This window comes from Wickerhamomyces ciferrii, contig 00022 (genome assembly GCF_000313485.1).
Source record: "Wickerhamomyces ciferrii WGS project CAIF00000000 data, strain NRRL Y-1031 F-60-10, contig 00022, whole genome shotgun sequence".
NCBI classification, from domain to species: Eukaryota; Fungi; Ascomycota; class Saccharomycetes; order Phaffomycetales; family Wickerhamomycetaceae; genus Hansenula; species Hansenula ciferrii.
In genome coordinates this window covers 48,507-59,958 of record NW_011887718.1, presented here as the reverse complement: position 1 = coordinate 59,958, position 11,452 = coordinate 48,507, and the positions used below count along the sequence as shown (strand labels likewise).

At 33.4% G+C, this 11,452-nt stretch overlaps 5 protein-coding genes across 5 annotated transcripts; 2 read left to right on the top strand and 3 right to left on the bottom strand.

Moving 5' to 3' along the window:
- Positions 1 to 1,999: 1,999 nt before the first annotated feature.
- GID11 (Gid11p) lies at positions 2,000 to 4,080 on the top strand (the record flags this gene model as incomplete). Its single annotated transcript, XM_011278326.1, has 2 exons — positions 2,000 to 2,018; positions 2,606 to 4,080. The coding sequence occupies 2 exons, from the start codon at positions 2,000 to 2,002 to the stop codon at positions 4,078 to 4,080; spliced, it is 1,494 nt and encodes a 497-aa protein (XP_011276628.1).
- A 467-nt stretch (positions 4,081 to 4,547) lies between these two features.
- Positions 4,548 to 6,194, bottom strand: CDC37 (Hsp90 co-chaperone CDC37; the record flags this gene model as incomplete). Its single annotated transcript, XM_011278325.1, has 1 exon — positions 4,548 to 6,194. The coding sequence occupies one exon, from the start codon at positions 6,192 to 6,194 to the stop codon at positions 4,548 to 4,550; it is 1,647 nt and encodes a 548-aa protein (XP_011276627.1).
- Positions 6,195 to 6,413: 219 nt separating this feature from the next.
- Positions 6,414 to 7,556, bottom strand: ARP10 (Arp10p; the record flags this gene model as incomplete). The annotated part of the gene is made up of 1 exon (XM_011278324.1): positions 6,414 to 7,556. One exon carries the CDS (start codon positions 7,554 to 7,556, stop codon positions 6,414 to 6,416), a length of 1,143 nt encoding a protein of 380 aa, XP_011276626.1.
- Positions 7,557 to 8,003: 447 nt separating this feature from the next.
- On the top strand, positions 8,004 to 9,413 carry TMS1 (Tms1p; the record flags this gene model as incomplete). The annotated part of the gene is made up of 1 exon (XM_011278323.1): positions 8,004 to 9,413. The coding sequence occupies one exon, from the start codon at positions 8,004 to 8,006 to the stop codon at positions 9,411 to 9,413; it is 1,410 nt and encodes a 469-aa protein (XP_011276625.1).
- A 155-nt stretch (positions 9,414 to 9,568) lies between these two features.
- BN7_1075 (DNA repair and recombination protein) lies at positions 9,569 to 10,423 on the bottom strand (the record flags this gene model as incomplete). The annotated part of the gene is made up of 3 exons (XM_011278322.1): positions 9,569 to 9,680; positions 10,119 to 10,192; positions 10,262 to 10,423. The coding sequence occupies 3 exons, from the start codon at positions 10,421 to 10,423 to the stop codon at positions 9,569 to 9,571; spliced, it is 348 nt and encodes a 115-aa protein (XP_011276624.1).
- Between the last annotated feature and the right edge of the window lie 1,029 nt (positions 10,424 to 11,452).

The window sequence follows — 11,452 nt, the reverse complement described above, 5'->3', positions numbered from 1 at the left end:
CTTAACCAACTGGGCCAAGGGACCTTTCTCTTTTCTTTTTAAATGTTCCTGATTTTCCCGGACTGTTCTATCTATCACGTGACCTTCATAATAAAATTTATTTTTGATTAGTATGCTTTGAAATGAAGTTAATATAAAAAAACTATTATACTAACGGGAACTTGATTTTTCTAGTATTAGCTAAAATCATTTATCATGAATTTTGGGACGTTTCAAATTTTAAAATTTTGATTTCAGGAATTTTGGCAACCTTATATATTCAAATTTTAAATTCATTTGCTGTTTAAAAAATAAAGTCAAAATTTTTAATTACATATATGAAGTTCTAGACTTACTTAGATTGCTTTTTTCATAAGCAGGAATTGACAGAAGCTGTATGAGTTCTTCTTTTGATTTCCTAGTTATAAAGTTTAAGGTTTGATTGAAACACACATATATATTAATTAATATTCGACCGGGCAACATACCGCTAATAATATTAAATATTAATAATGTTATATACATTAACATGTATAATTATTCATCACGTATAATTGGTGTCTGCTTTAAAATAACACAGAGTTTTATAAACCGATCAAAAATTAACCCAACATACTTGTTCTAGAGTGATAACCTGTCCATTAACCAGCTTTATTCCGAGCTGAGAAGCCAGAATATGGAAAGAACGACATGCAACATAAATATAAGAATATAGACTTGTTACCTGTATAAATGACTCAAAGCTTTAATGTTAGTACATATATAAAGGTTAGCTTTAATGTTAATACATATATAAAGGTTTATTATAAAGGACTCGTAATATGTATTTGAAAATTGACAGAAAAACCGCTATCAATATTATTACGAGCTGAATATAATAATATTTAACATCGACACAACTAATTTAATTTCACAAGAAGCACTCTAGATGGAGTCGAGATATATAATTATTTAGTACGTCATACACTAGTGGATTAATACTACAATTTAAAGCAATATAGGAGATTTATATACTACATACATTTCTATCAGCATTATCGTTTTGTTCTATAAATGCTTACGCTTATTATATATGATCATATTAACAATTGGTGTAACCTAGCACAATAGTATAATTTATTAAATCATTGGCACCCGTCACGGCTTAACCTCAGTAACATTCGTATATATGTTTAATGAACTACTAGTTAAAGCTTACTAATTCCAGCTATATTCACTTATGAATGGTTTTGGCCCCTAAGGATTACAATATATGCTTGTTAATATTCAGGACTATGGTCGGGTGTTTAAACTAAAAAATTGTGACTCTCTTATCTGATGTTCAACTATAATATGAGTTGGAGCCTGAAACACGAATAACGATCATCACCGGGATAATATACGATGACTTAGCTGAAGTAAAAGCCGAAATCTAGCTTGTTTTAGAAGTTGAGAATAATTCCCTAACTCAAGTAAAATTAGGCAATAAAACACCATCGATACCCGAAAATATAGATGATCTATTAATGAAAGTTCGGTTACAATAATCGGGTTCCACGATGCGCTCGACAGTCTTCCAGAATCCTAACTTAGCCGTTATCGAAGATTCAATTAGTAATTACAATGTATTGGCGTTAGTTTCAACCCTCGGCAACTAATTATTTATCTCTTAAGCTTATACGCATTACTACTTTAATCTTTTATGGGGTAGGCTTTCAATCTTCAAACCTTCAGCAGCGCAAGCTGTCACTAAAATCTATAATATGCAGCGAGTGATCAGTGGTCAGTAGTCACCGATTATTGGATGCAGGAAGCAAGCATACAATGTACAGCCAGCTGCCAGATGCGAGACCAGTAAATTGCGCCTGATTTGAAAACCAGATAAGGATTTGACACCTTTTGAATAAACGAGTTAAATGATGAAAACAATACAATATCATGAATTCATCAACAGAACAATAAAAGAGTACAAGCGTTTTCCTATGTTGGTATAGTAATACCCCATCAGTTTATTTACTGAAAAATTAAACTTTAGTTGAAGATGTCAGATTACGTCAATTGTAGAAGATTTCTTGCAAAGCGCAAAATTAAAAAATGGGGCAAGTGACACAGCAAAAATTGTCAGTGATTGGGCAAAAATCATGATCACAAATGAAATTAACTTTGTATAAATACTTTTAAGGCTGCTGAATTGCAACTTGGTGAACACTTGTCAGCGGTTGTTATTTATAATACGAGTTAGCTTCATCATGACTATTGACAACACAACGTCGTTTGTTCAGTAAGTATACGACGACATAATCCCTGTCATCCCTTAATTTTGTGACACTTTCAAGGATCATGGGGGGTTCATCAACACCCTGGAAGTTTGGGATCTGGCGCTCAAGACATTGTTAAAAGCAAGATGGATATCGAATGACTTGGAGAATTAAAGAGAACGAACTGAATACTAACATCATATCACAGAGAGACAACAAGACATACAAACTTTCGCAGAAGGGCAAGCTGTTTACTGTCACAGCCATCTTATCACAGCGCTAAGATAAGCGTGAAGTATGTATAACATATATTTTAAGATTAAAAGATAATAGTGTTCTGTGTTGATACTAACAAGATAATAAAAGTCACTGGCAGCTAAGAGACTTAGTACAGCCGTTGTCCACAGACAAAAATGAAATACTTTACACTTATAATGATACCATCAGATCTACAAATAGAAAATCAGATAAGGTAACAACCGTTACAGAATTAGATTACCAACCAAGATGCTTTAAAGAGATTGATGACTTAATAGTTAGTGGTGGTGTTATAAGCTCAGTCAATAATAACAATAGTATGACAAATTTAACACGATCGATGAACACTTTTGGTGATGGAGATTCAGGCGTAGGCGCCACTTGGAGAGGGTTGTTTTCAGTTTATAATAGAGCTACACAAGAAAAGAAGACTATCAGGTTGGGATCGTACATCAATAATAATGCATTAATTAAGAAGACATCCAATGGTCAATACGCTTCATACGTCTGTAACAATGACATGAATTTATACAACACTGATATCAACAGCTCTTCGGTCACTGTTAATAGTTATATTAATCTGGGATTCCCTTTGAATCATGCTGCATTATCAGATGACGGTAAAAATTTAGTTGTTGTTGGTGATTCTTCAAATATTATTTTACTACATCCAAATGAACATGGGTCAAGTACATTAAGGGATGATAATATTATTAATACTTCAAATGATTTCAACTCATCCAATACCTATGATTCAGGGTTCTCCACTTCCTTTGATTCATCAGGATTACATTTTGCTACCTGTTTTCAAGATGGTGTTTGTTTCATCTATGATATTAGAAACGTTGGCGATGGTCCGATTAAGAAGATTTATTCAACAAGGAGACACTCTTCAAATGGTGCCTTCAGATGTGTGAAATACTCAGGAGGGACCGATGACTTATTATTAATTAGTGAGCATGTTGGTAGAGTTCATGTTCTCGATACAAGAGACTTTAATAACCACCAAGTGATAATGTTACCAGTTAATAATAACCCACGCTCGCGTCAATCAAGTGTTGTTTCCTTATCCAACGCTATGAGCGGTACATTCAATAATAGCCGTGCACCATCCGCTGCTAATATTAATCCAAAGGTTTATACCCCAAAAATTTTGGAATATAATGATATTTTGAATTACGAAGGTAATTTGTCTTCGCTAAACACACTTGAGAACACATTTCATGCAAATTACAACACCAATTATAATACGAGAAATTTCAATAATTATAATTTACTGTCAGCTGTTGAAGATGATCATACGAATTCAGATGAAGCAATTGCTGATGACATCGAAGATGATTGTGACGGCTCTACTGAGATTGAAGATCCAATGGATGAAGAAGTTGCAACTATATCCACAAGTCACAGATCAAGCATGGGATCAACAACAACTGCTGCTACAATGGCCACAGATTTTGATTATGCTGATAATGAAATCAGTGGTATTGACTGGTACGAAGATAACCAGGGATCACATTTAGTTATTGGGTGCGATAATGGATTAATTAACTGGGATATCGATTCTTGGGGTAGAAGGTCGTTTCCATCAGTCAAACTACTATAGCAAATACTTACTTTAAGGTCAATTCGATTTCACAATTCATTTGATTTCCTTAATGAGATATTATACGATAGGAAAAGTTGATCTTTTCAATATTCTTTATGTTTTGCACCATTTTCAAAATCATATAAAGGCTTTCATTAGTTTCTGCACATAATACCAATTCAGCTAATTGAAAAAAAAAAAACTTATTATATACGTCATTATTATTTTCACACAGCTTAAGAAAATACTCTCAAGTTTTTGATGGTATCGTTAGCTTTTTTATTCATATTGTTCATTTCTTATAAATAGTTGGAGTCATATTTTTTTTAAATGTTAATACGTTCATTTCTTTGTTTTATTTATTGTTCATTTTATGGTACATATTAGGAGTTTCAAATTGTTTTTAGCACTACATTATTTATGAAGATAGTTTCTCTACATCTTGTAAACATAATTTGCAAATTGTAAACTTTGTAAGCTAAAAATCAATCCACTATATCTGCTGTATTTTCAAAGTCTTGATCTTCAATACCTAATTCTTCGATTTTTGGATCATCACTTGATGTGTTATCAAATTTTTGAGATTGAGGTTGAGATTGAGACTGAGATTGAGACTGTTCATATTCATGTTTAATTTCCCTCCAGTCATTTTCATTTTCAATAACAGCTTGAACACCAATAACTTCACATTGCTCAAAAATTTCTAAAATACCTTCAGCTTGCTTAATTGGCATACCACGGAAAACTTTATTAACTTCATCTAAACTTTCTGTTTTCAAAGCATTTTGCATATCTTCAGGTAATTCTTGAAAGATTTCAAATCTTTTCAATTCATTTGGATCTTTTGAATTTGAATCAGGTAAGTTAACAATCAATTCACTGTTTTCATCAAGACTCTTCAATTGAATTTCTTGATCTTCTTCATTAATATCTTCATATTGTTCTTGAGTTAAAATTTCACAACGTTGTTTAATATGAGCATAAGTTCTTTGAACTTCTGCTTTAAAAGCTTCAAAAGCCTGATTATGGGAATTTATAAACATCTTACTCAATAATTGTTCAACAATCAAAGATATTTCTTGCGGGTGTCTTGTACGTTTAAATTCCACAATATCATGAACATATTGTAATATAGTTGAGAGGAAAATTATTTGATAAGTTCTTTTGTTGTCATGAGCAAACTGAGCATCAAATGCTTTCATTAATAATGAGTCTTTTTGATTTGGTGTTATTATATGGGTATGAGATTTCAAAAAACTTTTAATTTGATCAATTTTTTCAATTGGAATTTTTGAATAAGAAAAGGTATCTGGATGCAAATCATCAATTGTTTCTTCTTCTTCAGCATTTGAAACATTAGAAGCCTGTGCAACTTCTTGGTTATTGGATGGTGATAGTTTTGGCTCAGGATTTTGCTTTTCAACTGGATTCGATTTTGGAGCTTCTTCGGATTTTGATTTTTCATCACTATCAATAGCCGCTGAAGGTTTTGAATAAGCAGAAGCCGCTGAAGAAACAGAAGAAGTGGATGGTCTGACATCTTCAGTTTTGGATTGGTCCTTGGAGGCGTTTTTGTCGTCACCTTTATTCAAAAATGAACGATCCCAGCCAGTATGGATATCATCTGAGGAAATATGTAGTTCACGCTCTTTATAAAGTTCTTTCAATTTCAAATGATTTCTTTCTAAAACATCATCAATTTTCTTTCTATGAGCTAGAACAAGAGTTTTCACGCTCTCACCATTTGATGGATCTTGAGCAGCGTTTTCTAAATCAGCTTTCAATTGAGTAAATAAATCTTCAATCATCTCATTATGGGTTGGACCATCTTCTTCGATACCATCTGGTTTAGAATTTGGATCAAAATTAGATTGTAAATAAGTTTTAACTTGATCAAAATCGGCCAAATCTGATACAGATGATAAAAGTTTATCAACCCTTTTGTTTAATTCGTCATACATTGCATTTTGAACTTCCAATGTTTTAATATCATGATTTCTTTGATCTCTCTTTTGATGAATATCTTGTTGCTTCCAGCGAATAAATGATTTCTTATCAACGTTTGGATGAACTTCAACATCAGAGTCATCAGAGAGCTCGATTTTGTCCCACTTTGAGTAGTCAATTGCCATTTTCACACTTGGTTTTGTACGTTTCTGATCAACTGATCACTTATTTAAAAGATGGATGATGATACTTGAAGTTTTGAACATTTGAAGAAACGCGCAGAATGTTCTAAAATAAAATCAGTTCGCGGGTAAAGCGTGTGCTCGCTGCTTTTCATAAGAACGAAACAACACAAAATAATTACAAAAGGAGAACAGCGACATGTTTATATCAAAATTTAGCTCCTAGTTATATAGTTGGTCCGTCCAATCTTGTAAAATAGATTCTCCATTCAAATAGCGATCTCTTAAAAGCTCATCCGACTTTTTAGATCCAGCCGTAGTGGATGGTGACATTAAAGAAGTTGAACAATACAGACTTGCACCAGCCCATGGGCCTAAAGCTTCTAAAGCCTCGATTTTTGATTCTGATTCTATTTGAAGTTCATTCAATATCCTAGTTTTCATACCGGGTATTTTGGTCAATCCACCTGTGAAAATTATATTTGTAAACAAAGTGGACCTCAAGTCTATTGGTAATTGTTTCTTCAAACCTTTAATCAAGGGCACCAAGAAATTATTTTCATCATCAACATTTGGTTTTAAACCATTTTCAAAGAAAAATTGATCTATTAGATTATATCTTAGTTTATTGGGTATAGAAATTCCATTGTAAGTGAATGTACTATATTTTTCTTCTTCTTCTAGTATTGTATGTGGATTACAATAAAATGTATCACAAATTAAATCTTCAACAAAATCAAAAGACAAACTATCAATCCCATTCTCTTTCAAGTTCGTCCTTACGAAAGCATGAAAATTCTTCCCAGCTCTATTAGTCACTCTCGATTCTTTATAAAGGATCCTCAAATCAAATACCGCCGTTATTGTAGATTGGCACCATCCCATATCTATAACTAAAGCATTATTGCTTCCCGAGCTTATAGAGCTAAGTACTGGCTCCGGGAAAAACCTAACAGATTGTGCATGAATATGGAATAGTAGCACTTTTGTCAACATCTTTTTCAATGGTATTGGGAAAAATGGTGGTTCAAGAATCAAAACTTTACATTTTTTGGCATCAACCAACAAATTATTTTGATAAATATCATAAATGATTCTTTCTAATAATCTTTCCAATTGAGGAAAGTCATAACCAACCAAGTCATTATCCCAAAGAACGTTACCCCTAAAATCTATATCATTTACCTCTACTTCTAACCTTTGATCACTTGCATGATTCAACCCATCATTCTGATCTACTTGTGCATCTTTCAAATCATACGCGTTTGTCACTGAGCGAATTGTGGGTACTGCATCTCCAGCAAAACCAGCGTGTATAGTTCTAGCACCTAATTGAAGTACCACAGGATAGTATTGATGTGACATAGACTAGACCTCTCAATTTTTGATATTGTGGGGATAGAGGAAATTCGAAACCAGCTATAAACTAGATCTTTATGATTGTTTTTGAAGACTTTCTGAGCGCGGGTTCCTTTACATCACCAATTTTTTTTGTGTCAGATCGTAAAGCTCCTGGTTAATAGAATGGAGTATACCACACAACCTAGAAGACTGAAGAGTAATGTTAATATGCCTCAAAGATCAATGCCGATGATCTTTTCCTTCACTATTTACTAGTCATCCGACAGGTTTCTGAGCCAATTTACAATTACACCGTGCTTACTCCATGCTGATATAAGCAGATTGAGGCTTTTTGATAATAATTTGTAAAGGCAACCAAGATTAAATCACCTTCTTAACTTTATAAACTTCACAAAAACTTTTGAAATCAAAACAAAAGCTACAAACTATACATCAATAGAAAACTAAACCATGGGTGCAATAGTATCACTACCTTTCCAAATAGTCGGAACCTGGATTGCCAGTTGTTGTGGCTCCATGTTCTTCTCCTTAATATCCAAATCGTTCTCAAGTATTGGATCAAGTTTCTCAACTCGTTTAAGTTATGCATTTTTATTCCTCATTAATACAATACTATCATGGGTTATGCTTACGGATTTTGCTAAAGGTAAACTAGAGAAAATATCAAGATTTCAGTGTATAGCTGAAGATTGTGGTCTAGTTGCTGTTCACAGAATAAATTTTGCCCTTGGGTTATTACACATAATATTAGCTACAATGTTGGTTGGGGTTAATTCAACTGCAAACCCACGATCAAAGATTCAAAATAATTTTTGGGCTCCAAAGATTTTGTTATGGATTATTTTCGTTATAGTATCATTCTTAATACCTGATAAGTTCTTTATTGGCTGGTCAACTTATGTCTCTGTGTTCTGTGGTGCTTTATTCCTTTTCGTGGGGCTAATTCTTCTAGTTGATTTTGCTCATGAATGGGCTGAAACTTGTATTGAACATGTTGAAAATGAAGATGAATATTCAGGAGTATGGAAAACAATTTTAGTGTCGGGTACATCAATCATGTACTTAGGTACTTTAGTCATGATTGTATTGATGTTTGTTTTCTTTTGTAATGATGGATGCTCAATGAATAAGACTTCTGCTGCAATAAATTTAGTATTGACAGTTTTGATTACATTTTTGTCTTTGAATAGAACCATCCAGGAATACAATCCAAATTGTGGTCTTGCACAAGCTGCAATTGTTTCGGTATATTGTACTTATTTGACATTGAGTGCTTTTGCTTCAGAGCCAGATGATAAATTATGCAATCCATTAATTAGATCAAAAGGTACTAGAACAGCTAGTGTTGTTTTGGGTGCTATTTTCACATTTGTTGCAATTGCTTACACAACGACTAGAGCTGCTGCTAATTCTGCATTTAATGGTGGAAATGGAGGTGGTGCTATTGCTATTAATTATGATGATCCAGTTGATACAGAACCAATCGTCACAAGTCAACCATCTGCTAGAAATGAAATGAGATTACAAGCTATCAGAGAAGCAGTAGCAGTCGGTACATTACCTGAAAGCGCATTACATGATCAAAGTTGGTTATACGATGATGCTGATGAAGAAGATGAAGAAAGAGTTACAACAAAATATAATTATGCTTTATTCCATGTTATTTTCTTTTTGGCTACACAATGGGTTGCTGTTTTGTTAACAATGAATGTTAATCAATCTGATTTCGGTGATTTCGTTCCAGTTGGAAGAACATATTTCTATTCATGGGTCAAAATTGTTAGTGCTTGGATTTGTTATATGATTTATGGCTGGTCACTGATTGCTCCAGTATTAATGCCAGAAAGATTTGGATTTTAAATCTACGAAAAGGAAAGTATTTCGTGTGTTGAATTTTATTGTTGAAGGTAATAATAGTTAGGAATATGCAATTCAGTAAAGCTATTATAGTTTTTGTCACCATTAAAGCTACTATTTCTAGAGCTTTTTAATAGATTAATTTGGAAGCTTTACTATCAAGCTTCTGAATCTGTGATACCACCTTCATTGATGATATAAACACACTCTTTTTCAGGCATATCAGGAGAATCAAGTAATTTTGCAACTCTTTCATCACCACGTCCTTTACTGTTTTAAATAATGTTAGTTTTCAATAATATATACGAATGCTTAAATATCTAAAATGACATACCGAAGCAAGATTCTTGTAGCACTTGCATGAGCTAGGACATGTCCACCAACACTGAGAATTGTTAGTAACAGTTTCAAAAGTTCACTATATGTGACTTAAGATACTCACGGTTTTCTACCATCAGCCGCAGCAAATAAAGCAGAAGCACCTGGATCTGATTGAACTTGATTTGTCATAAAGACCGCAATATTGAAATCTTCAGCTATTCTATTCAAACGGGCTAAATGTTGATTCAACCTTCAAGTTTCTGGTTAATAACACTTTTAGTAAATCCACTGTATTAGATTCAAGTACTTACTTTTGTTGACGTTCATTCAATTCACCTCTTCCTGAATACTGTATTGTTATGTTAGTGAATCTGGAGATTTTGATACAGGAACGAAAGTTCAAGCAATTGTGTTTCAAAACTCACATCAACCCTAAAATTTGCCATAATTGAATCAATAACCTTCGAGAAGTTAGTAGTTAGTATTCATTCCATTGGGGTTCACTATTGATATTCAAGGTCTATTCATACCAATAATTTATAATCACCGGTTGCTAATTCAGTTCCAAGCTCTTCAAGAAGTTCACATTGGTGTTCGCTGTTTAAGGCTCTTGCATAAGTGATGTTTTCAAGGCAAGTATCTGGATCAACACCAAATCTTTCAGCAATAGACTTAATTCTAGTGGCCGTCATTAGTAAATTTGTTTGATTAGAGCCTCCAATTTTACATACCTATCTGGACGAAATGTACCTTCGGTATCAATATAAGCTGCTTTTCCTTCACCTCCACCAAGTGACTATTTTTTTTCTCCGTTAGTTGCAAAGATTCTAGTAAATCTAACAAACACCTTAAAAATAAGGTTTAAACATACTTTTGGAAGCTGGGATGTCACACATAGAGTATGTGCCATTTGTGTTTTACCACATCTAAATTCACCAAATACTTCGGTTATACTCATAGTCATTATACCACCACCTAAAGTACTGTCTAATGCTTTGGATCCAGTGGAAAGACTTGCGACACGGCGTCTTACATCAGCTTGAACAGTACCAGAGACAAACCCAACTTGCTAATAACAATTCACACGTCAGAATAAAGCTTAAATAATGGGGCATGCAAATTCATCACAAGTCATACTCATATTGAGTAATAGTCATAAGCTTGATTAGAAGTCACAATTCATAAGTAATTCAACTCACCACTAATTTTCCTGCTGCTTCTTTGATTTTCTCGACTTTAATTTCACTCAAACCTCTAATCTTTAACAAATTTCTTCTTGTGGTTGAAAGAACAGACTTTTGGGGAGGAATCAGTTAGTTTCTATACCAGATCTAGTTATATTCAAATTCAAAACACTCACAGTGATACTACAGATACCAGCCGCCCTAAGTTTTTGGATATCACTGGCGTTGATACCTTGTGCTTGAAGTTCGTCGATGCTGACGATGGATGAATTGGTTTCAGCTTGTGTCATTTTGGAATCAAATAGTTAATGGATTGTTCAAATCAGAGAATTGTTCTTTGTTGAAGGTTGTAAAAGTCAAGAGGAAGAAATCTTATTCAAGGAAAATGCAAGGATTTCTAGGTTCTTTTATAGTTTCCACAACAAAAAGATTAGCCGCCGAAACAAACAACCAAAACATCAACAACAACAGAGAGATCCCTCAAGAAACCTACACTTTAAAGCAAAATTCATGGATGTGATGCTGATCTAAACGTGG